Source organism: Accipiter gentilis, chromosome 9, assembly GCF_929443795.1.
Source record: "Accipiter gentilis chromosome 9, bAccGen1.1, whole genome shotgun sequence".
Lineage (NCBI taxonomy): Eukaryota > Metazoa > Chordata > Aves > Accipitriformes > Accipitridae > Astur > Astur gentilis.
In genome coordinates, this window is record NC_064888.1 from 15545504 (window position 1) to 15572222 (window position 26719).

At 41.0% G+C, this 26719-nt stretch overlaps 1 protein-coding gene across 1 annotated transcript in view; it reads left to right on the plus strand.

Annotated features, from left to right (window-relative positions):
• ZCCHC24 (zinc finger CCHC-type containing 24) overlaps positions 1–26719 on the plus strand; it is a 121378-nt gene that overhangs the window by 82913 nt on the left and 11746 nt on the right. The window contains exon 3 of the mRNA XM_049809858.1: positions 21228–21392. Within this exon, the coding sequence (XP_049665815.1) occupies positions 21228–21392 (165 nt within the window). The remainder of the gene's footprint in view (positions 1–21227; positions 21393–26719) is intronic.

Below are 26719 nucleotides of genomic sequence, written 5' to 3' on the forward strand. Positions count from 1 at the left end.
TCGGTCTGTAAGCTGCATTTCCTGCAACTACTTACAGTACAGTCTTACATATCACCACTTCTGACAGATCACATAGACTATAAAGTTATATTTCTGCCTCATGGGGCTGAGTTATTACTAACCACCGAGCCCTACAGAGAGAAGTCTGTTTATCATAATGTGACTAAAAGAAGCAAGTAGTCAGGATGGAGGACAGTGCTGAGGGGCGAGACGTGTAACTGGAAAGAAAGCTTCATTTGTAGATGACAGAGCACTGCCTTTCTGCAGAGAAGAATGACGTAGAGGAGATTTTACACATACTTTTTTTTCCCTGCACTGTTGAATTTTTTAAACATTAAGAACACTGATCCTGAAAAGAGAAGGAAAGAAGAAAAGAATAAGGAAAAGCATGAAAGTCATAGCAGGAAAGAAAGAAACATAATAGACAACTCTGTTAATTAACTACTAATAAGCACAGACTATCTGATAGTCATTTCACCTCATTTACTCTTCTGTTTTCTGGAAGAGAACTGATTTCAGGCAGCTGATCATCAAGTAGAATGCACGTGGAGGCAAGGCTGAAAGAACTGATTGTATTGCTCACACTCTTTCTCCTGAAGGGAGACAGGGGCACCGAAGTCATACCTGTCTTTAATGCTAGTCAGCATTTTGGACAGCTCTGTTTCTCCCTCAGATGTAATACACAAGCTTTTTTATTTCCATTTAACTAACTAAACTTCCCACCATCTACAAGTGTATATTTTGTGTCCATTTTGTGACATTTGGTCTGCAACACAAGGTTTCAGAATATTCCCTTCAAAATCCAATACTGCACACTGCAATTTCTACTAAGAAAGGACCAAAGAAACAAAGGGGGAATAACACTTTACATAGTAAATATGGGAGAAAACAGCGTTCAGTTTGCTGCTTTGTAGTCAGGTACCAGATTTAGGGCCTTGGTTTGGACAGTGCCACCTGAATGACCTTTGTTTAAGTCCAGTTCAGCTAGCATCGGCACTTGTTTGTTTTTGGAAACATGTTTACATGACTAAGTGCAATGTGCAAACAGTGCAGATGCTGCAAAGGGAAGTTCATCTTCATGCTGGCCAAAATGGTCACAGGCCCTTTCCTCCTATTATATACCTTGCCATGGTAGTACATCATCAGTCCAGGAATTTCAAGGCAGCCATAGGAAGTCAGTGTGCCTTGGGTACTTAATTACTTCTGCAAACTCTGTCTTGTCTTCAGTGTAAGGGGCTGTTCAGCTCTCTCCATTTAAGAGAATGAATATATCCTTTGCTTGTGGGGATATTAATCTCTATCTGAATGGCCTAAAGATAATTACCATATTCAAATGAGTGCAAAACTCTGTGCTCTAAGGCTTTTATTCATTTATTATAGTAAACAGGTTTGTGAATAGTTAGTCTCTATTTCCTGGACAGAAGAAAAATTCTCCATCCTTTATTTATATGCCCTTTTACTGGCAAGGTCCAACTCTTTCGTTTTGTCCTTCCTTTTCACCAGTATGACCTACTCCCAGCTGCTGGAAGCCCTGCACTGTCCCCATCCCCCTGCCAGTCCTGTTCCCAGCCAGGAACCGGCAGCTGTTGCTGTGCACAACACAGGCACTGCAGGCTCAAATCCAGGCAATCTAGATCACTGCTTTTCTTAGGGAGAAGTTCTGAACTGTAGTCTGAAAAGCTCTCACTGCCAGGCAGGAGCTTCATGTGCAGTTTTACTTCTGTTCTTCATTAATCTATAACGCTAGTGGAAGAAATGTTACTTTTTTTCTCTTGGTTAAACACTTGTAGTATAACCCACTTTTAGCTGAGCTAATTGTTTGAGAGAGAGGGGAATGCAAATCCTAAATTGACCCCACACGCTTCAACAGACTATTGCTGTGTTGTGGTTGAAAGCAATTTCTTCTGCAAGTTTACAAAACTGACTTTGCTGTAACAGAGCTGCCTTAAATTTTCGGCACAGTTGACCTTATACAGTGTTGAATGTATCCTTCAATAAAGTCCCAAAACAGTTCCTAGTGCATACAGAGAGAGTGTTTTCTAAAGAAGCATCCTATGCAAAAAGCTGCAAAATTGTGTACATATTAGCTGGGACAGACCACCCAGCTTTTATGACAGCACTTGAGGGCTGCCATGACACACCCCAGCCACCTGAGCAGAAGCTGCAGACACATCTGCAATACAAGCAGCGTGGCTCCTGCTGTGTGCACGCCTGGCCTGGTTGCAGGACAACAGCATGAAAGCAGGGGTGTCTGTCTGCTCCCCCATGTGTGATGGGTGCTTGTCCAGTGATGTGACAGGACCTGCAGTCTAGGCAGAATATCTGCAAGTTACCCCAGCGACAGATGTGTATGGGCACCAAACAGCAGCACTCCTAATCTTGTGTCCTTCACACTACCTATGCACCAAGCAGAATGACACCCAGCCCTGGTGAGCCCTTCTGCACCCTCCCTGCAGAACAGTGCTGCCCACCAACAGTGGCTGTGCAGCCTGCAGAGGTCACAACTGTAAAATCTGAACTAATAATTTTAAATACCTCTCCTCCTTGGTTAATAAAGTCCTGTTAAATGCAGATCCATCTACATACTGCGATGGCTGCAAATAGCTCCAACTTTTCTACAAACAGGTATGAATAGTTGCATTAGAAGTGCTCCAGTTGTTTGCAGGCACTGTGAAACAAAGCAGTTCAGTTTCAAATCAGAGATCAAACAAAGGCAGAAAAGATTTTTGCAGCTGTTCTCCTGCCCTGGAGTTTGTTGTGCATATCTCCTTTTTTTGGAACACTTCTTTGTTTCACGGTGCCTTCAAAAATATGCTGTCATTACAACCTTCTTGCCAAGTACCACTCCAGGCTGGTTATTGACCACTGCCCCTTTCCCAAGTCAAACTGTGCATTTCTACAACACTTCTCACAGCCATTGACTGGGAGCAACATGCTCACTCAGGCCAACCTGTGAGGTAATCAGCTGATCTCTGTTTCCTCTATATGAAGCAATGAAACATCTGTTTCATAAGAGAGCTGAAAGATAGTCCTTGTGTGGTTACAGTCTTCTGGCATTCAAAACTTTTTTTTTTTTTTTAAAAAACACCTCTGGTTTGACAAACTACATACATAGATATCACAACTACTTTTTCACTTTAAAGCATGGGACAATTGTTGTCCCACCTCACCCACCCCCTGCCCCCTTCTACAGCAGAGCACTATTTTAATATGTAATATTTTAAAAATAGAGCCCACTGAAAAAAAAATAGTGAAAGAGCAGGAAACACTTCTGACTGTTGGAGAAGCTGCTGAGAGAGCACAGATATGCACTTCTGACCAATGGGTACATCTCTCTCTGTGCAAGTTTGTTTGGTATTAACACTCCACTTCTTTGCTACCCTGCAAATTACAGTGAATATGTGATTCCACACTGTTTTCGTACATCTCTCCTTCGTAACACACTGTTATGTTTCTATTTTAATCCACTTTTTCTATTGACTTCATTACAGGTTATGTTTATAGTCCTTAAATTCCCTGTCCATGTACTCTGAAGAGTTCTCCCTACTCATTCTTCATATATTTCTAAGCAGAAAAAGAAAATATCTACTCTACTGTTTTATAGCCAGTGGGGAAAACAGGACAGGCAAGAGAAGGGATTTTCAGGTACTTTGCCTGATGTTGAGGATGTGACTTCAGTTCACACTGTTTAAATCCAAGTCCTAAGTGATCGTTTAGGAATAACATGGATGCTTTAGAGAAATGAAGACACTCTGGATTCCCCTTCTACTGCATATGCAGATAACAAGATGAAGGTGGAGGTTTTCCTGTTTATATCCTGATTTCATGTGCAGAACCATGTCCTTAAAAAGAAGTGGGTAATGGGCAGTCTCTAAAATGATTTCTTGCACGTTTCCCTGAACACATCCTGGCAACAGAGTGTGCTGCCCACAGGCCAGTCTGACAGCTGTAGCATCTTGTTGTAAAACCAAAGCACTCCGCACAACCATCAGAATAGATTAACGCTGACATACTTGACACATATTTCTTCCTTTTATCTTCAAGAAGGAACTAAAATGGCTTAGAACACTATTCTTCCTCCCGAGCTGGCTTGGCTACACCAGCATTTAGGAAGGGGCCACCTGAGACACCATCCCACTGTCCCAGAGTCTTCTCTGTCATTTCCCATCAGCTCTCAAAATTTACTGTGGAGCTATTTAACTACAGCTTCACTGATGATCCATCTAGCAATAACATTATATCAAATTGAACTCTAACATTCACCATTTTAAGGAAAATTCCCTGCATTTGCTGAGTGAACTGTATACCTCAATAAATGTACATAACACATACTCTTCTTTTGTTTCCATTTATACATGGAAGTTAAATGCCTAATGAATACATTATCTTTCTAGATCCTTTTCTTATTGCTGCTGTTATTAATCTTACATTTAGAGTAATTATGTATTATGATAAAATTGTTTCAGCTTCTCAAAACTGATTCAAATCCCATTATCATTAACAAAGTCTTGCATTTGATAGCTATTAGAAAGAGCTTCTCTTCCTGAAGACCATACATACTGAGCATACCCCAGTACTTTTAGACGAAAGATTTATTACTGTGAAGAGTTAGCAAAATACAAAGCACAGACTGGTACCGCTCTCCACTGGATCTGTTTCAATAGAGTGGAATATTCTTGGTTACGTGATGCTATCCTGAGCCATCTACTTTAATTCAACAAGAGCAAGAGGAGCCAATGCTGTTTGTGAGGAGTCTGCTGACTCATTGAGCAAACTGTCAAAAGGGCTCAATGTCTTCCACAGGTTGTTGTTGACCTATTTATCTTCAGTGGAAATGTCTACTGTCCTTCAGCATCCTACAGGGCTTACTAGGATGTCCAAGGAAGAGCAGGCTTTCCCTGCTTCATCTTGCTGCCTCTCACCAGTACCTTTGATAGAGCTCAAGCTGTCCCTCGCTGCTGGCAGGGGTCTTGTATTGCTAAGCATTGGACAGGACGTACAAGTCTCTGATATGAGAATAACTGCATCTGTGTATAAAGTAAGCACGAAGATAAATCCATTTCTTATAGGTTTAATTTTGCCAAGCAAGAGCAAACCCAGCTGAGCAGTAGAGCTCTACGATTAGTATAGATGGGGCTGGCCCAGAAGAAAGGCCATTTGTTGCTAGTCAGCCATCCTAAAAAACAAACCTGAATTGGCCCTGCGACCCCAGCTGAAGACGTGGTCAACGCAAGGCAGCCCTCTGTCTCCAGTCTGGTCAGACCTGAAGACAAATGGCAGCTCTGGTGGAGTTCAAAGTTTGACAGAAGAACATTTTCTGTCCCCTCAAAGGGCTTTTCCTGAGGCCCTCTGCCTGTCTCCTGCTCAATGAATGCTCTCTTTGTTCCCCCCAAGTTGACAAATGCCAGCGTTACAGAATAAGGATGACATTTCTGCTGTGGTATTAAGGCTGAGAAAGGGGATTATTCTGGCCAGCGCCAGCCAGGAGGCAGCACACAAGGGAGGCTGCGCGACGCCATTGTTTGTGCTGCGACAAGGAGGCCCTTGAAGGCCGCGGCCAAGACTGAACACAAGATCCGTGTGTGGGGAGACGTGCGCGCACACTCGAGGCAGTGTCCCCGGCCAAGTCCCTGGCCCCATGGCACACCTGTGTCAGCTTCCTCCCGAGCTCTCCTCATTGTGCCCGAGCACACAAAGAGGCAGCTGCACCGGGGCCGGGGACGAGGACCCTGCCGCGCTGGCTCGGCCGGGGAGACCGGAAACTGGGACCGGCCACCTCTTTTGTCGTCTTTTAAAAATCGAGGGTTTGTGTTGAGCCTGCAGAGGATAATGGGCCTCTCACCAGGCACACACTGAACTGCACATCCCCCTGAAATGCAGAGCGGATAAAGTTAACTGATCCTTGGAAAGACTGAAAAAAATAAATCAAGGGGCTAGGATACATTTGCTGCTGTGCCAGCCTCCGCACAAGAGTCAACTCGTGCCTTACTAGAACAGCATAGCCTTGACGGTGCTCCTTGGTTTGGGAAGGTAACACCCTTAGACTCAGAGACCTTATAGTAAATCAGGTGGGATACACTTGTTTCTGTTCATCTTCTATTTTATCATTCCATATTGATTTTTTCTTTTTTTTTTTTTTTTTTTTTTTCTTAAATCAATAACACTGCTGAAATACTCCCATGCAACAGACAGGAGTATCTTAATATCAAAAACACAATCAAGGACTCCCTATAAGGTTTTCTTAATGGTTTGGAATTTTTTCTTCCCCTCCACGATCAAGGCAAATTCACTCCCACTGCACCTCTGCAAGCAGAGCAGGCATGAATCTATCCATTGAGAGATGCTAGTCTAAGGAAAGAGTATCAGGGTGAAAAAGCAAAAAGGATAAAGAACTGCACACCTCCCCCAAATCTTCATCCCACCTCTCCAATCATCTTCTGCAGCAAACACCATTGCAAGTATTTTGTACCAGATGCTTCTTGCGCAATACTCTTTCAAAAATGAATAGTTTCTTAGCCTTGAGCAAACAACAGAGAAACAGCATCTAGTAAAGATACTTTGCAGTGGCCTGTTCACTGTCTGTGTCAGGAAGACTGCCTTAGACTTCAGAAGAGTTGAAGATGGCCTTGATCACAAACACGTTCCCATGAAAAGTACTGAACATAGCACAAAGCCTTGTCATGCCTTCTGTGCCCTACAGCCCCTTGGTGGATCCTCTGCTCTCATGAGGTTTCTATTAGAACATGTATTCATCCTTTCTGTTGTTTGATAGTGAGCTTTTCACTTTACTTGCCTGTGAGTATTGAAGCTGTCTGCTAGGACAAAGGTGGAATCAGATACTTGGAACAGGGTGATGGATATAATCTCTAAAATAGAACTAGCACCTTAGGAAAAAAAATGCTCCCAGAACACATACAGTAGCCGAACACTGCAGCTGTCCTTCACATGTGCTTTCTGGTGCAGTATGTTCTTCACTAGTAAAAGAGATGCCTAACTTGGTGGAGGGTTTTGGTGTTGGCTTGGGTTTTTTCTTGAAAAAAATTTCTCCCTTTGAGGGGAAAGATCATTTACTCTGTAAGGCTTGTTCATCTTCCAGTCCATCTCCTGATGTTGCTTAGGGTCAGTATATGTCAAAGAATATGGAACTACTACCAGTTGGCTTCAGCCTACACCCTCATTTTGGGTCAGCTGCTAGCAACAGATCTGGGCTACTGCCAACATCACGTGCTCAGAGCAGTCCAGTTTGAGACTCCTATGCTGACACCTACCCTCTGTACATAGGCAGGGAAGTGGTGACTTTCAGGAAGTTAGATTTTAGGTATCCATGATAAGAAAGTGCTGTGCATGAGTGTCTTTGGCAATAAAATGCTTAAATATAGGAAATGCTGTCTGGGGCCACTGTACAAACATATTGTGAAGGTTGCAAACAGTTGAATAGTTTTGCTTTTAAAAGAAGGAATAGGCAAAGAGGTAATAAAAAAACTGGAACAGAAATGCCATCTACTTTCATTAAAGGAAATGGTGATTACAACTCACTTTAGACAGTTACCATTTTGTTTCACTTTGACTATATTCTGGTCAAAACAGAGTTTCCATTCAAAATTTTTAACAGCAATGATTATCTTATCCTGCTACACAGCTGTACAGAACAAACCTAAAACATAGGTGTCCAAAAGACGTAATTTCTCACAGTACAGCCAGACAGCCTGATGAGTCAGACATGAGTTTCCTGTTTCAACACATAAGAGATTTTATTTCTTTCAAAAGCTACAGTTATGGACCAAGACATACAACATCCATGGCCTGATTCAACCTATGACCTTTCTGTTCCCCCCAAATTTTCAGATAACAGTCCTTCTCTTGGCTTGTTTTGTGACGGATTAGAAGAACAGAATAATTAGTAGTGAAGAGATAGAGTCAGTTAGCTAACTTTTTGGCAGAATCTGAATCACTGAAAGGGCTATAAATTTTACTCTATCTTTTCTGTGCATCAGTCATCTCCTAGATGCACTTGTTTCAGTCTAGCCAGAACTCTGATGTGAGCAGTCTTCACCCAACGCTTTCACGATGTTGTGCTCTCACCCTTCAGATACGTATTAACATTCTCACTCTGTATGTATTGATTGTGGTCCATCCTTCCTCGCCTTCAGGACACTGCATATTTATGCATGTGATCAAGAAAGATACTACAGAGGTAACCAGATCGCCTCAGTTCCTTTCCATAAGAGTTTCAGTAAAACGCTCAAAGTTCTTGTAACACTACAAACATCGACTGTGAGCATCACAGAATGGTTAACAAATTTTGGCAGCTGCTGATGCTGTTTTGGTAGCATGACACAAGTAATTCTGTAGATGATTCAAGCTAGCTTTGCACATAGTGGAAAAAAACAGTGAAGGAGCATGATGGAAAATGCAAATACATCTGCAGGAACTGAGAAGGGAGGGAAGGATGGAAAAGATTAGAGGTGTGGATTCATACTGTATTATCACAAAATTCACACCAAAGGATGGTTGTCTTCGGGTCATCTAAAGTACAGGTGTATATGCCTATAAGTTTTCACTGTAAACCAATGGTTATGTTTAAAACAGACTTTTCTGATGCGCTTCAATTAAGATGTTAAAAACCTGCTCTTTCATAATAGAGAGATTGAGCCTATAGTAGAAGAAAATTCTAGCAAGGACTTCTTACCAGGCACCTGCGCATGCACAGGTGTCCAAAGCAAGTGAGCAAGCGAGGAGCTCTCAAGTGATGTTATGCACATGAACTGAGTCAGGCAGCTGGGATTTGAAAGCTCTTGAGGTAGACTTACACATGGCTGCTCTGGGCAGAAGGGGTGGGTTTCTAAGACTTTCTTCTACGCTTTATGCTCATGTGTAACCTGGCAGAATATTTCTAGAGGAAAGAACGCTGGGAACAGAAAAAAACGTCCCTTTCACATTATTAAATATGATAAACATTTAAGCAGTTAAGATATCAGCAGCTGAAGTCATGTTTCATTTTTGGGCTATGCATAGCATGTCTTTTTCCAGGCTCAAAAAGAATGCTGTAATTTAAAGCAGGCTGACTGACTCAATACATGTTTTTGTATGTCATCTTGGAGACAGCGTGCTGGTGGGGGAAGGTGGAGGGAAGGAGACTGAGGTGGAGAAAGGGAGGGTGGTTGCTCATCTGGTCTTTATTTCCTTTCCCTGTTTCTTAATAGTTCAAGCAAAGGGCCCATTCCAGCTAGAAGCAATGACACTCTTGCTGTGGTATTTCATCTTGGAGGAAGACGGGCCACAGCCTGCTCTGTGTGCTAGCACCCTGGGAGCCTCGTAGAGGGGTGGGGAGTTAGAGGGGGTGCAGGCAGTCCTTGCATTGTTTTTGTTACAGTGGAAGGATTTCTAAAGAGGGCCCATGCTTTATCTTTTGCATAAAGAATTTCCTAGCTACAATCCTTGTAACAACTGTATATGTTCTTGCCTTACTGTCTGCCATGTGGTTTGTGTTTGCTTTTTTTAATGATGTATCAGTGGAGATGTCCCAAGCAGTTAATGGAAAATGACATTTCTGACTACTTTAACCAACCATGTTGTAGGGAAAACATAAAATATATGAAAGAGAAAACATCTGTTAAGCAGAGCCTTTAAAAAATTGGCTCAAAAGGTGAGGTCAGGGTCACTGGTGACAGGCCTATAGCAGTCCTTGTTCAAAACCCTCATCTGAGAATTGCATAACTCAAGATGCATGCACACTGCTCACTTTTGTAGTAACAAACATTAATTGTAGTCTCAGAATGAGGTACACTAGTACTGCCCGTACTCCAGATGAAAAATTGAAGCACAGAGAGATCAAGTAGCTTGTCCACAAACCCACAGAAAGAGGCTGTAGTCAAGCCAGAAATGAAGCCCAGGCTTGCGGAGGCCCAGTCCAGTGCTTTAACCACAAACCCACATTCTTCTGCTCATGACATGCACTCTCCTGATGGATTTTTCTTACTGTAGTTATACCTATTCTTATGCAGTGTGCAGGATGTGCCACGAACCAGGTCTTGAATCCTTAAGGATTTAGTGAGTGGTTGAAAGAGATCCTGTCCCTTTCAGAGCAGAAGGAAGAACGCTGAGTTCTTCTAGAAACATCCTTTCCCCTGAAACTCATCCTTATCACCTTAAAAATATTTCCTTTGCTTTCCAAGAGTTGTTTTGAAGAGGTAAAACCTTTGCAAGAGCAAAAGCATTTCTAATTCAGGCTAAGAGAAATCCATTGTTATTATGATTCATACACATATGAAGGGAACAAGGGAGGGTGCAACAAGCAGTGTAAAGTCAGGTCAAAGAAAAACAAACCATTTCCTGATTGGTAACATTGCTAAAGTTTTATTTCATATTGCATTGTGCAATTGCATTGAATTAAAATATTCTCTGCTTTGCTGCTGCCTCCTCCTCCCCATGCCGTGTATTCTCAACCTGCCAGTGCAATACCATCCCGTGCATACCCCCTTTCCGAGCCTGGAGAGAGCAAAGTGCTCATCCTTCAGCCACTGTCAGAGCCCAGGACAGAGACTATTCAGGAAACTGGATAAAAACTTGATATGTTTCTCAAAAATGTCTGTCTTAGTTAAGGATATTTCAGTATCTGTTGTATCAGGTTGACCTTGCTGTGGGCTACAAATTTTTAGGATAGAAGAAAAACAGATAATGCTTTGGGGTGATGCAATTTCATTTGGAAACTAGAAAAATAAATGGATGGGTTTTTTAGATACATGAATGATGTCAAAGCTTCTAATAGAAATAAAATCATTATTTATTGTAATTGCCTCAATGTCATTTGAGTCCTACACAAACCACTCTGCCTCAGAGGAAAAAATACCTTAGCATAAAGCAGTGATCTCACTGACATCCCTGGATATCAACAGACTGTGTTTCTAATGAACAAGCAAAAGTAGCAAATTCCCAAGTTGAGGTTTCTTCTTAAGATCTCTGAGGTATTGAAGTGCCTCCCAAAGCACTTTCAGCAAGTGTAGCTGAGCAGATATATAGCATGGAGGAAAGCCACAACAGGTCCAGATTTACAAAAGGATAAAGGCACCAAAAGATACGGATAGTCATACAGCAGGATTTTACAAAGCCACTTGAGCAGCAGAGGAAGCTGTCTCCCATCAGTGCCTACAGTCCTCTTTATATCTAATACAGGCCCTTTCTCTACTCCCCTCTGTAAATTCACATTAAAGTTATATCAAGCTGCACCCAGTATAAGATAAAGCTACTGTAGTTCATGAAGAGCAAGTACGAAATGTTTTGCAAATGATCATGTCTGCAATTAAAGTTCCTATGCAGATTTCACAAACAGTTCAAATAGTAGGGGCAACACTTACTCTGCATGTAGTTTGATGTGAAAAAAGTCTCAGAGTCTCAGCTGAAACATAAATCAAAACTCAACACAAGCTCTGTGGTCACCACATAAATTGGAAAATTCCCTGATCCAAATCCTGTTCTGAAATTTTGCTTTGACCAAATATTGGCACACCCAATCTAGTCTGGACAAAGTTTTCTCATGCAATTTCTTTACCTGGACACTTAATAAGGAAAGTACCACCGTCACAGGATCTATTGGAGATCTGCAGCTGCATCTCAACCTCATAATTCAGTCCAAATCTTCTCTTCAGGTGGAGATTTTGCATAAGCACATCTCAGAACAGCAATGAAGCAGAGTGCAACATCCCACATTTTGAATGGGGCTTCAAAAGCACCTGCATTCAGTTCAGTGACATCTGTCTGCCTTCCTATCTGTTTTGCCTCTGGAAGGGTCCCATGACCTATGGAGAGGCAAGGGGCTACCAGAGCTATTCCACTGCTTTTTAAAGGACAGATGATCATCATCTTTAGACCTGTCAGCTCATTGCTAGAGCAGTGCCCCAGCTGTGCCACATTAGCCCTAGGAAAAATCTGAAACCCACATGAAGCCATCTACGTGGACCAATTAAACAGGTCCAAAAATAGGAGTCTTGACCTCAGCTTGGAAGAGGTAATGCCTGATTATAGCAAGGGTGTGACCCTCACTGCTCCCAAACTCTGATTCCAACTACTGAAAAAAATGCCAACAAATTTAATATAGTGTGCTACCAGAGGAGAAGGGGGAGGGAGAGAGTAGGAGGGTATTGCCATTGTATGTTTTCAAGCAATGGGTGAAGGGAGACAAAAGAGTCCACACATCAGGAAACTATTAAAATGAATACATTCCTAGTTTCTTCATAATTAATTCAGCATGGCCAATTTTGTATCAGAGAAGGGGAAAGAAAGATTTCAACCACTTCCTTTTATCTCAAGCTGTTTGGAAGAATATGATCTTATAACACTGAAAAGAAGTGCCTCACTGCATCCCAGCAGGCGAGTGTAATTTTAACTCTTCCACATGCCTAATTTGATATGCAAATCCCTATTTTCTGAATGACATACAATATTTAAACTATACAGTAGGGACCCAGATTTATTTGGCACTACCCATTCCTGCTTTCTAGCCCCACCCCCTTTTTTACTTCATATTGCATCAAACAATACATTGAAAACAGGTTTCACTACACAATTCCCTAAGAATTTTTTTTCAGTTGCTTGCTTCGTTGTGTGAGTTAACATTTGATTCAAATTTTGATGGTTATCTTCACATGCATAAAGACTAAAGGCCTATTCTTTCCCTGTTCTTGAAATTCTAGGTTCTGGGATAGGCTCAGTTATGCAATACTTTCAAAAGAAGATTCATTAGGCAGCTATTTATATGCTCAAGTAATTCCATTGTTTTCAAGATCCTACAGGAGCAAACGTATTAAAGCTGTGATTGGCCCCAAGTATAGATAGTCAGTTTGGGAGCTCTTTCACAACAAGCAAAGAGTAGCAGGCACAGGTAAAATAAGTCCTTGAAGTGCAGTTAACAAAGATAATTGTTTGCAGCTTTCCTTAGTAGAAGATTTGGGTAGGGTTAGTTGAGCTCTGTGGTTCTGAGAGTCTACCAAACACATTAAACACTTGATCATTGCCTGCTGCCCTATATATAACATGATATAACTGAATATATAAACATAGCATTTGAAATTCTGAAACCTGGAAAATTCATATGAACATTCAGAAAAAAAACACCAACAAAAAACTGAAGTTAGAATTGTGAATGCAAGGGGAGTTTTACCTTCTATTAAGACTCCACTAACAAGCTTCATCTACAGAGAACATGTTTCTCCACCCAAATTTTCTTGGGTGAAAAGGATTGACTGAAAGTTGTGTGAGTGTTATTTGCTTGGTACATTACAATAGCACTTAGATGGCCCAGATGAAGTTCAAGGTTCCATTATGCTACACAATTCACCATATGTAGCCCAAAGTGATTATACAATGCCACAGAACTGCAGAAGTGGCAGGAAACAGCAGAAGGACCTCTCCCTACTACAAATGAAGAGCTGAGGTACAGTCTGATTACATGAGTTGATCAAGATCAGACAGAAAAATCTGTTAGGGCTACATACTCGATCCAGGTGTTAGAAGTCCACCACTAGTCCTGTCACCACATTACCATTCTTCCCAAATACTTTTCTGTTGCACTGCTTGCTTGTGTCAATACCTCCAAGTCTTTTTTTATGAAGACAGAGACCTACGAAAATAGCGTACTATAATTAATACAGGTTTTTTCTCAGACTGTATGGTACTGAGCTTTTGCATGTTTTCGATCTCTTCTAGCTGTGGAGTGATGACTAGGATTCACAAAGAAGGAAACCCATGCTATCAGCTTCTGAGATCATTCATTGTTTAGTAATTGACACATCAGATAATAACTAACATTTGGCAATGCTGCAAATATAATGCTTCAAACTGACTTAGCACAGAAATTAGTATTATATGTCTTTGGCCCAAGGATGGTTCTAATGATCAGCTCAGATAGGCATTTTGTAGCAGAAGAAAAGCCTTTGTTCCAAGAAGCATGGCTAGGATTCTGAAAAAATCTGCAAAAACAGATTTTTATTTAAATGTTAGAATGTTTGCCAAGCTGTCTTCTTGGATTTCTAGACTTTGATCAGCATGTCCACAACAACCATGCCTACTGCTTTAATCATCATCAGAAAGCATGTGCATGTTATTGGTAACAAATACTGCCAAACCTTACTCTTGGTTGACCATTGTGGAAACAAGATCAAAATTGCAGTTAACATACAGTATGTTGAAAACATTGATTTTTCAAAGCAACCAAGAGATACATACTCATATATTAAAATGACAAACATAAAATTGGTCTTCTGCCATTTCAAAATTTACTTATAAAAGTTCATTGACAGCTTAATCAATATACTTTTAAATATTTCCCAAAGAGTAAGACTTGGGGAATGAAAATGTTTGTAACAGCAGAAATAGGGTATTTGTTCAAGCAAAATAAAAAGACTAATGTTATTTTGGATTGCACACTACACAAACTTGCATGTTTTGTTTTGTTTAATGCTCTGCTGCTGGAGAATTGTATTCCATTCTGAACACCAGCCTGCAGGGCCAATAAAGTAGAGGACTACATTTATGCTCTATAGAGGTATATGTGTGAAGATGAAATAAGGAAAGGAGAAATGTGCGTAGGAGCAAACTTCTGTATACACTTGACTGTGAAATTATCATCCACATAAGGTGACAGAATATATTACTAGCAAGAGCACAGTATATGGTGACCCCTGGAGCAGCAAGCAGACACACACAGAGCCTAAGCATTCTTAGGTGCTTCTAATTTTACATTTCTTTGGGATGCCAGGCATCAGCTCCACCAACTCATTGTCCCTTTTCCCCAGCCCAACATACTGGTGGCAAGCAGGAAGGCTACATATGCATACTGCCCTAGAGAAGAGGTGCTGAGAAATCCTACCAGCTTTATCAGATGCCTGACTGTAATAGTTTCATTATTTGGAACCTCAGTGCAAAGCTACTTCCTACCTTGATCAGGTTTTAAGAGCAGAAATAGTACAAGTGTGACAGAATGTTTTAGATCAGCAATAAGAACTGATGAACTTTAACTGCCATGAAGAACGAGCCTGTTTCTATCAGTGCAGTGGTGTAAATTCAAGTGACAAGAAAAGCCATACAGTAGACTGCCCAGTCAGAGGCTGAAGTAGCCCTAAGCCTTGTGACAGACAAGACCCCTAAGAAAATCCCAGTCAAATAAAACATGTACTGGCGTCCTCTTAAGCTACACAAACAAGTTTTCAAGTTTAATTTTTCAGCCATGTCTTGCTCAGATATAGTTTTATTTGTCATAAATTCTTGGTATGAAACATGTAATACAGCTAGAAATTCCATAACATCTATTGTTCAGTAAATCAGGAGTTTTGAATAGTAATGCTGTAACGAAGAGTCTGCTTTCTGACAGTTATGCCCCTTTTCCTTTAACTGACCCATATCAATTAAGAGTTCTCATCATATCACTAATACACAAATTATACTAGAGGCAAGAAGGCTGAAACAAAGCATTAATTTGATTTCTGTATCCCCTAGATACTCTTCCTATATTGCACGTACTAATTAAAGCTGTAGCGACAGTTCATTTAAATACCTCAGAATTCCCCAATGTGACACATCAGCAATGTCATATACCAGCAACATGGACTACAGACAGCAAAGAAAAATAGACCAGCTATGTTAGAATTCATTTCCTAAACATACAACCTTGCTATCTGTCAATGTATTCTGTTGATACTCAGATTTAAATGAATACAAAAGTCAGAAAGCACAAAGAAAAAAAAAGGTTGACCGATCTAAGGATTCCCTTTTATGTGCCATTTTGGCATAAACATGCAAGTGTGTCCTCATTCTCTACGCAGCTTACACAGAGCTGAGAAAGATCAGAGGACTTCCATGAATTTCCCAATACTCTACAACTTGCTGCAGAGTCAGGACTAGAATGCCAGGACACCCAGTATGCCAAAGCAGTCCTAATACTTTCTTTTTCCTTTACTAATTGAACATTTTGGGTATGCTTTATCACCATCATTTCATTATTCTTAAAACTATGCATGTACAATCACACAAAATGAGTGCTAAGTTTTTTTAACGCCATCTCCTAGTTGTGCTGACTTACAATTCAGAGTGTTGGAGGGCTCACATTTCAAAATACAATTCCAGCCCTCCCACTCCCACAAACTGCTTGGGAGCCAATCAGTGCATCAAGCTGTTATTTGCTATTATTGGTTTTCTGCTTTATTTGCTGAAGCATCCTTATAAGCAGACCCTTACAGAGTTCTTCTAGGAAGGGCATCTACCTACCAGTGTCATGCTGACCTGTGCTGTATGCCTTTCAACTATGTAACGCAAACTTAGGGGAAGATGAGGGGAAGAAGAGTGTTAAATAAATTGTTCCTCTGCATTTCACTTTTGAGGGAACTCTCTACCCCTTGTTGCTTATAATTAATCTAGTTTTAAGGAGGGCGGGGGGGGGGGGGGGGAGTGTTTTGGTTTTGCTGACTCTGCAAACTGATACTTTGGGAGAATTGTCTAGGGAAAGCAAAGAGTCCTTTATTATGTCTGTCACTGCCAAGTGATTTGGCAGATTCCTCCATGAGATGCACAATCCAATAGGTTGAGAGAGAGCTTGGCTGGCTGATTACCAGCAGAAAAGCTCAACTTAAACACTTCTAGAATCTTATAATGGCCAATTTGTGGTTTTGGCTGAAGAAAGGAAGAGGATGAAAAATAGAGGCAGCTGGGTGTCAGTGAAGGATGGAATATCGATGTCATTTTCATTGCTGTGCCACACAAAACAAATACTGGCTTTCTATGTACATTGGATCTAGCCAAGGCAAACGTGCACTAGCTAGGCACTAGGTAAACCTGCAGTGATGATCTCCTTTGCCTTAGCGTTTGTCTGGAAGACCAAGGTGATGTATCGCTGTCTCAAGAATCAGAGGGCAAGGCTCTTTCATTTGGCTAACTGCTAGTGAACAGAGGGCCCAGTGAGGGCTTTCGCAGAATCTGTGCTGCTTCCCAAATTCAAGGCCAGAGGGAGTCCCCTTCAGCCTCAGCACTAACACTGCCAGTCCAAGACTGGCTTCAGTTTGTGCCTGAGGGCCATGAGGAGGGAAGGGGCTCTGGGACGCCGCAGCTCCCACCCCAGGGGTACTTCAGGGAAGGAAGGCTCTTCCTTCTGCAAATCCCCTGCTGATTCCCAAAGTCAAAGCAGCACAAAGAATCTGTTGCGTAGGCCTAGATCTGGGCGTTGAGACATATTTCAAGTAATGGCTAGTTTCTGGTCCTTCTAGAAAAATCCGGTTAGTTTTGATGATCCCCAAAGGCCTACCTGTCCTAGCTGCATTAAATCATCTTTGAAATGTCTGAATGAAGATGCATATAGCTGTTGGAAAGCCATACAGTCACATAGCAGGAGAAATGCTGGGAGCTTTGGTTTTACAGAGTAAGCCTGTCAAATCAGAATTTAAAGCATAAAATTTTCAACTCCCCAGACAAAAAGAATGCTGAAAACATAAAGACCTTGTTCACATTACAGTTTGTAATGTAGTTTGAATATTATTTCAATGGTAAGACAAGAGTTCCACCAAGCTTTAACAACCAAGGGTAGAAACCTGGCCAAAGACTACCTGGGCCTAAAGGCAATGTTACCAACACACGTTAACATGGCAACAAAAAATATTTTGCCATTATGAATAAGGGCCAAGTTTGCCAGGTTAACTTGGAACATAAATAAATCCCTATCTGCAGAAAGAGTAAGAAAAGATAATGCTCAGTGAGGGAATTGTAGGACCTGAACACCAACCAAAGTTTATTATCAAACACCATTCAAATCAAGCCAGGGTGGGGAGGGAATAGGTTAATGGTTAAACAAGGTAAATCCCACATTTTGTAAAGTAAGAGTCTTAAGGTTAATACCAAAAGACAAAAATGTATCTTCTTGCTCTTTTTTGGCACTTAGTTAAAAAAAAAACCTTTGGTGAAAACAGTTCTTGCCCTCCAGCTGGATGAGGACTGAGACACCTCTGTCACAGAGTGACCGGGTGCTTGAGCACCCTGCCAGGCAGGGCTGGCTGCTTCTGCGCCAAGGAGCAGGCTGTTTCTTGGAAATGTTTATGCAATTCAACTGTGCTGCTGCTGAAGCCACAGACCCACACACACACACAAAAAACCAAAACACACACACAAAAAACCCACACCAAAAACACCCAGACTCAGACCTCTCAGGCCATTAGTGTATCTCACTCAGGTTTTGCCTTCCACCAAATACTGTCAAATTTCTGTTTTGTTTGGACCTGAAGGGTGGAGGGAGTTGGAGAGTTGCCTTTGCTGCTGTCAGTGCTTCCTAATGATGTTTCTCACTAAAGAAAATGAGCTTGTTTGTTTGAGAATCCAAATTCCCTGTGGGGCATGGTTTGGGAAGCTGAAGATATGTGAAGGAAAGTAATATCTGTTAGGGCAAAGTATAAACATCCATAAAACAGAATAGCGAAACACCTACAGAGAGTGTTGTAGCTTTGCCAGCAAACTAATTAAAGTCACTGACTGAGGACGGAGCTGTGACAGCTGAAAAGTTAAAATAAAAATAAATCAGAAGTTTAGTCTAGCAATTATAACAGGAAATTACCACCGAAGTCAGTGCTTCTACGTTCTTTTCCTGGTTCTGCTTCCGATTTACTGAGCAAGTTGTAGAAGCCAACTTTTAAAAGTAGCTTCTAATATGGAAAGCCTCCGTTCCTGATGCCCAGCTGTACACACAGAGGACTTCACCGACTAGCATCTTCAGTGCCCTCCTGTGCCTTTGTGAGGGCAAAGCATTCCAGGGCATTGGCATCTCTGAAGTCAGCTGACCTGGAGAAACCTACAGTTATCAGCCCCCTCAAAGTGGCCATCTCAAAGTTTCCTCTGTCTGTGAATTGTGGCTAGCTCAACATACTGCTGTGGGAGTCTGATGTTTAAATGCTCTTCATGGCTGGCATAACATACTGCAGTGGGAGTGTTATGTTTAAATACTGTTTGTAAACATTTACAAGACTTCTCAGACACACTCTGTCTCCAAAGTCAGTGCTATTACTTTTGGAAATAATGCACTCTGTGACCTGCATGCTTTCTGAAAGGACTGCTTTTTTTGTAGGGGCAATGAAGCTGCATTTCCAGGTCTGACTGCAAGAAGAGTTTAAGTAGAATGCAACTGAAACTGAGAATCAGAAAGAACTCATCTTCTGTTCAATAGCATAGCCCCAATTGAAACTACAAATAAAGCAATCTGTGATGCCTCATGAAGAGGGGGAACGTCTCTCAATCACGGGAGCTCTCTGTACACAGGGTTCCTATTCAATTCCATGAGAATTTCTAAATGAAGAGAGCATGTGGCTCCTTCTTACACTGACTTAAGTTGTGCTACAAATTCCTCAGAGGCAGAGCCAAATTAAACGTCCAGAATAAGGGTGTCTCCCTAAGTTGACTTTTTCCTGCCCTACATTCAATTACAATCTCCCATCCGTATCAGGGGACACCATGGATCAGAGGATTACACTCCAGTTATGGAAGTCCAAATGTTTCTCATTATACCAATGAACTTTTTTTTCTTCTGTGCAATACTTCTGTAAATATATGTGTCCTGGTGTCAGCTTCATCTTTGCTATGAGCAAGAGAATATTTACAGTGGCTTGCCAGATTGAGTGTCATGAAGCAAATTATTATAGACGTTTGCCTGTTTGTAATGGAGGTTGCTACTGCATCTGATCTTTTAAAGAAGAATATTGTTATGCTGAGGAATAAGCATGAAAAATAGAGAACGTTGTTTACTGACACTACGGGGGGCGAGGGGGGGGGGGGGCACGACAAGGGGGAAGAGAGGCCAGAGTAGGTTTGGGGTCCTGTTGTTCCTCTTCTTCCTGCCAGCTTGCAGTGGGGAGTGCACTCAATGTTCCTTTCCCTCTTGCTCCCATGTGCAACCCTGGAGGTAACACAGCATACACCATCTCCATCAGCCATGGGAGCTTGAGTCTCAGAGCTCCTGCCAAGCTCAGGTCTTCTGCCAACCACCTGCTTTTTCAACCCATGTTTTCACATAGAAAACAATTTGGACCTACACACTGAGAAATCGTACAAGCTCCCGAAACAAAAGCAAACCCTTTCCCAGCATGATGGGTCATTTAACTTTTGTAAACTTCATCTGGGAACCTTTAAAAAAAAAAACCTGCAGAGGCATGATCTATAAATAAATGACAAAGAATCCTTTGATAGGTGATCGTACCATTCTGCCACTATAGAGGCAAAGTATCTCCCTCTAGGCAACAATAAACAAAATACACTGAATACATGGGCAGTATTTCAACACCTGCTAGAGACTCTGGGAAAATGGCTTTATCTTTACAGCTACCTTCAGGACAGCTGTATGCAATAGTCTCATCTTCACCTTACCATATTAGCATATTACCTAGCTTACTATATTTTTGTTGAGTACAACATACAGTTTTAGTGAGTGCATTTAGAAAAAATAAAAACAATATTTGCGTAAGGTCATTGTCTACTCTACTAGCTTCCCTAGCTAAAAAGGCTTTCTTTAGGGGGCATTTAACATTTAGATGTCACAATAGTCTATTTGAAAATCTCTTCCTATTTCCTTTGAAATGTAGAGATCAGTGAAACCCATTACCAAGAGCAAGAAACCAAATGAAATTCATTAAATGAATGATTTCCACTAGTCAAAACTATGTCTTTCCTTCATACTCAATCCCAGTTTGTGCACACTCATAAAATAATGCGTATCCACATACTAATGAATTGCCAGTATTTCATTGTTTAGAGGCTGTGCAAAGCTGAATTATAAAAAGTTTTTTTAATGATAGGTTCTAGTGGGGAATAGACAAGGATCTAGTTGAGAAATATAGTTCTTTACTAGTGAGCTACTTCTCCAGATGCTATATATAATAGCAATATATACTCAATAGAGATGATCTTATCATAATGAAATGGATATTAAAACTGTTCATTGCAAAAAGCTTACAGGCCTCTTTCTAAATACAATGTTCAGTGTCAGAAGTGTTACAAGTTTTCTTGAACTTTTGAATACTTCTTACAAAAGTAACTCTCAGAACTGTTAAACTGTGGCTTTAACACATGCACTCTTCACTAAGGGGATATGACCTTCATGTCTGCCTCCACTGTCTTTTGCCCAGAGTTTCCCAATTAAAAACCCATTACTCTTCTACTACTCCCCCACACACCTTTTTGGTCATTCATTGCTCCTTCCCTTTGTTTCGTAGGCTCGTCCAAAAGGAGAAGGCCTGACTCCATACCAGGGCAAGAAACGCTGCTTCGGTGAATATAAGTGCCCCAAGTGCAAGAGAAAATGGATGAGTGGAAACTCCTGGGCTAACATGGGACAAGAATGTATCAAATGCCACATTAATGTTTATCCTCACAAACAGGTAGGAGAAGTGAAGACCTGCTGGCATACAGACTTGGAACTAGGAATGTTCTTAACTTTGTAAAGCATGGGTAGTACTTAAACAGGACTCGATGTGGACTACAACATGCCACAAAAAGTTGTTTCTCAGATGAGCCCCTGTTCTCAGTCCTGGAAGTCTAGACTGATGTCATCAGAGTTGCAAAATTTGAATGTCCCATCTTTCAGTAAAAATACCTCCAAAACAAAGTCTTTACCTGCCTTTATTATAGAAACAGTCTGTGTGGCCTTATAGTCTGAGATGTAGTAAAACAAGTTCAGCAGTAGCAATGGGCCTCCTAGTCCTTCTGATTCTTTTCCTATTTACACCAATTTAACATTTCATTCCACTGGTGTCAGTGGAGTTATTTCCCATGTGTACTACTTTTTTCACCTGTTGAAATATGATTGAATCTGGTCAAGGGGCTATCTGTATTTATAAAGATTAGTGATAAAAGAGAACAATACTAAGATGACTCCTGCCTACAGAATTTAATAACAGTAAAGCAAGACAGCCTTGTTAAAGAGAGGTTTCTCAGTTTTCATAATACCAAGTCAAGCCCAAGCAAAGAACTTCAAGAGAAAGCCTTTTATTAAGCTGAAAGCGCCAAATCTAAGAAGTAGCTCTGCTAGGAAAGCTGTATCTGCCATCCTGTCAGCCACAGGGCACATGGTACATACAACCTTCTTTCCTGCTCCCTGCAGGTTGCAGTTGCATCTATCCCTTGAGGTAATTTCCCACATTTCCAGCTCATGATGGGAAAACTGACTGTCAGTTCCTGCTTGTATCCCACAAGAATGTCACAAGCAGTCAACCAGCTCAGTGGTCTTTAGTGGGAGACAGACAGACCAACTGCTTGAGCTTATACCTCTTGTTTCCCTGACAAACCAGGCTACAGACTGGCTGTCAAAGCTGAATTTTCATGCAGAAAGTCACTTTTGACAACCCCATGCAAAATAAATTTGTCCATCATGGAAAAATTTGAGGGAGATTTCACAATATCACAGAAAATTATTGTGGGTGGAAAAGGTGAGAATTATTTTAAAAGAGTTTGGAAGGTGTGATTTGCCTCAGGTGCAATTCATCCTAGATGAATCTCAGTAATAAAGAGCTTTGCATGGGTCAAGTTACCTGCTGCCCACTCAGACTGCTTAAACCATAGACAGATCATTTGGATGTACTTGCAGTGGGTGCAAAGGAAACTCCATCAGGAGCCTTAGGTGTCTCATTAGTTACTTAAGTGCTTGCAAAATTCCTATAAAAAGCTCTTTCCATGGGCTCATAAGGAACACTTCACACTTTCTCATGATATTTTGGAGGGGATGGTGTCAGGAAAAAAAATCCTGAAGAAGGATACTGTGACTTTATTATGATGAATAGACAGAGGAATACTGAAGTTCACCTCAACAAGCAGGAAGAGGAGATACAAATAAGTTTATTAGGCTTTATCCCACAAAGGAATATCAAATCAACTCTACTTCCTCCTCTTGTACACATGTGCATGTTCATGTAATACTAAGGGCAAGATTTGGCTCAGTGTCTACAGCAACGTTGCATTCCAGTATGAAGCCAAAATATTGATTTAGGATTGCTATTACCTTGAAGCAATATGAACTGCAGTTAAAATGTAGTATTTGAAGCCTGCCACACCTGTGGCAGAAGCCTTGGTTTAAACTTGACATACTTCACTACGAGACAATCATCCTTTCTTTCTATCATGGGAATTTTTCTACTTTGTGATGAACTTGTACAATTCCCTGGCTGAGCCCATGCATATCTTTGTTTCTGTTGGCCAGTTGAAATGATGTGATTCATTCCCCTTTCTCTGGGCTAAGCCACTCTGATTCCAAACCTGAAAACACAAGAGGTCATCTTTAGAAACTGCAGTCTAATTTCCCTGACAAAACTGTGACTGGAAACTATATTGCAAGTGAGAAAAAGCAAGGATCTCTTTTTTTTGTGGAAGCATATATATGAAAGGAAAGCAAAGCAATTTTCTTTCACTAACTTACCCGAGACAATCCCAAAGTTTCCAAGGTCTCTAGTTCCTTGCTTCTGGTTACACAGCTTGTATAGACAACTGCACCAAAATCCAGGCTGAGCAATGAAGTCACTTATGACACGCATGGAAGTACAGTCTTGAAGGTGAGAGAAATTACAAGACCATTGATTTGTAACACAAGTTTATAAATATTTACCTTGTTGTTCTAAATTCTTTTCATCATTTATGTTACTGTTCAAAGGATCACAAGAAATCACTCAGGAGGTATCCCATCCACACTATACAAGAGGCATTGTAGACTTGGGAATATGTACATTTTGTAGTAAAGAAGGTTTACAGGTAGTTCCTTGGGCAGAGATGCCCCTTGTGGCAGGGCTAGAGGAGTCTAATCTGCATAGTAGTGCTAAAGTCAAAGACACACTGTGGAAGGGTTGCAGTCTACAGTGCTTCCATAAGCTTTGCTTGCCTTGGAACTATATACATGGTGTTTTTCAGGGAATAATCACAGCATGTGCAGTGCAGGTTTCCAGAGCTGACCCCCATCACTATGTTTCCATGCCATTCCCTAAGGACACCATAACTCAGGATGCGGAAGAGCTTTGCTCTTCTTATCTATCCATGTGTTCATGTCACACCACAGTAGGTATTGCAGCTATTTGAGATCTTCAAGACAAGAGTGCGTTTCAACTAGGCTTCCAGATATAAATAACTTTCAGCCAATCACTAGTGCTCTTTCCCAAAATTTGAACTTAAAACCTCGAGTTGAAAGACTTTACATGCTGCTGTTACTGCCTCACCTCCATCTGCTTCTATTTCTGTGTTATTATAATTATTTTTTTTAGTCTTTTTCATTCTTCCAGAGGTGCCCTGTGCTGCTTCTGACAATAGCCAAACAGTAAAGAAAACAGCCTCAGTTCATGCACAGAAACAGCAACAAAGGAGAGCTAACAGGCTGCATGAGGTCAGCACTGCTTCTTGACAGAGCCTAGCGTTTGCTAACCCATAAATGTTTTTGTCCAAGCATCCAGCTCCACACCAGACTCTCACTAAACATTTATCAACTTTTATCTGTGTGGTTTTATTCTGCACCATTTTGGAAAATATGTTCTACCCAGCCACAAGTAGTCTTAAACTAATGACTATCTTTTGTAAAAGCACAGTGAAAGATATTTAATTAAATAAGTCCAATATTTCTAATTTGAGAGTTAAAGCACAAAAAAAAAATCTTGTGCACATCAGATTGTTTTAGTAGGTTTTTTCTAATTAGCAGTGCTATACCACCTTAACATTTTCTGTATATATTTCCTATTTACTCTTTAGATCTTGATTACTTTGTTGGCACCTACCATAGGAGAGTCCTCATTCATGTTTGAGTTCCTATGCACTTCTAGAAGTTTTTAGCAATCACTCCCCCCCCCCCCCCCCCCCAAAGTGCATTAGTGGATGTCCTCAGCTAATTATGTGCTCCTACTGCCTTTATTATATGGGAAAAGAGTATTTTCACTCTCATCTGAATCTTCCATTAGACAGTTTTTCCAACTTAAACAACTCATCTAAGAAAAGATGCTGCCTCTCTCTAGAAGCCATGTTTCTCCTGTGCCATTTTAGCTCCATTCAAGAAAAAGAAATCAATGTTACTGTTTTGTAGTGCCTGTTCTTTCACTGCAAAGTCACCACACTATGTGATGTGATCATATTACAAGTAATCCATAATTGGATTTTTTTTTTTTCCCTCAATTTAAAAACACCCAGATTAACTGGCCAGACAGGAGAAGTTTGACCTCCATTCAAGCTCAGACAGTATTTACCTCTAGTGAAATAAATGATTGCTACTTCCAAACAATCTTGTCAATATTTCTTGTCCACAATGTATTGGAATTCATCATCTCCTTTTCTTACTCCTTGCCACCTAACAGATAAAAAGGTATCTTGAACTTTATAAAAAAATTAATGGTCATTTTATCAGCAGATGAAAATCACTGTTGGTTCCTCATGGTATCCTTATGTAAAGTTACAAGACCCTCCAAAACTACAAAAATTACTTAACTGCAAACAACTCAGACCATGTCTAAACAGTCAGGTGCCATATTTCCCTGGTGAGGGCATTTTATGAAAAGTCTCCATTCACAATAGTATATACAGCATGAAAACTCATAGCAGGTCAAATCAACCTCCGCTGTTCCACATCTGATCCTAGGCAGTAGAGGACACTTACAGGAAGGTGTAGATATAGACAAGACACAGCAACCACCTCTGAGCTTACTTTGCCATCCTCTGGCATGGCCAAGTATCTCTGCATTCCTCCAGTTTCTCACCAAATAGATCACCCTCTGTAGAGTCTATTCAATAGCTGAAATACAACCACATGGGCCACCAAGCCTTGCTACATCACCCTGAATATTGGAGATCAGGATGCTTTTGTCCAATTTAGGAGAAAATAAAAATTAATTCCTTATTTCAGGATTTCTTTATATTCATTGCAGTGAATTAGGAGTTTACTCAATTGCCAGGCTTGCCCTTTTCTCCAGTCCTCGTCTCCATCTCCCTATTTCATCTTCCCTAGTTGCGTTCCTCTATCCATGGACTTTTCAGTCCTGTAGGGCTTGTTCACATCGTCTCACAAGGGATGGTTTGTGCCTGAGTACTCCCATGTAACTGGCTCAGGCAATAATATTAGAGTACTGAAGATGATAATCCGTACTCTGGATAGCTCAGGGGTAGCCATTCAAGCACATATGCTGGGTCTGTGAATGGCTTGTACAGCTATGCTCAAATCTTGATTTCCTATGCATACCTTTTGTTAGTGGGTCCCTGGAGAAGAGAGCAGCCACACTTCCCTGCCACCTGCTTTTTGTTCCTGGAGGCTTGTTTCACTCCAGGAAACAATCCTCTGCCAATTCCCCACAAGGAATGTCTCAATTCAGGCCTGTGCTCTTACTCCACATACACTATCTGTGAGAATGAGCTTTTAATCTCTCTGGGGCAGGAAAAGTCTTCTCAGCAATTTTACAGCTGTGTATATACTTCAGAGCGCTCTATAAATACAGCTCTAAATCTCTGTGTTTAAGAGAGATGGTGGAGCATGTATTACAAGTAATATAAAAGCCTGATAACAAGGCTGCTGCCATTCATTCCCCAACTCATCCACAGAGCAGGGAATCTGGCTGCTCTTGCACCTGAGCTGCAAAACTGCTCCTCATCCCAAGGAAGCTCTGCATGCATTTTTGTTTTCATGACTGAATTGTGCCACTCTTTTTGCCATTGCACTGTTCCTCCTTTTGCGTTTCCACCATGTGTCTCAAGTGGT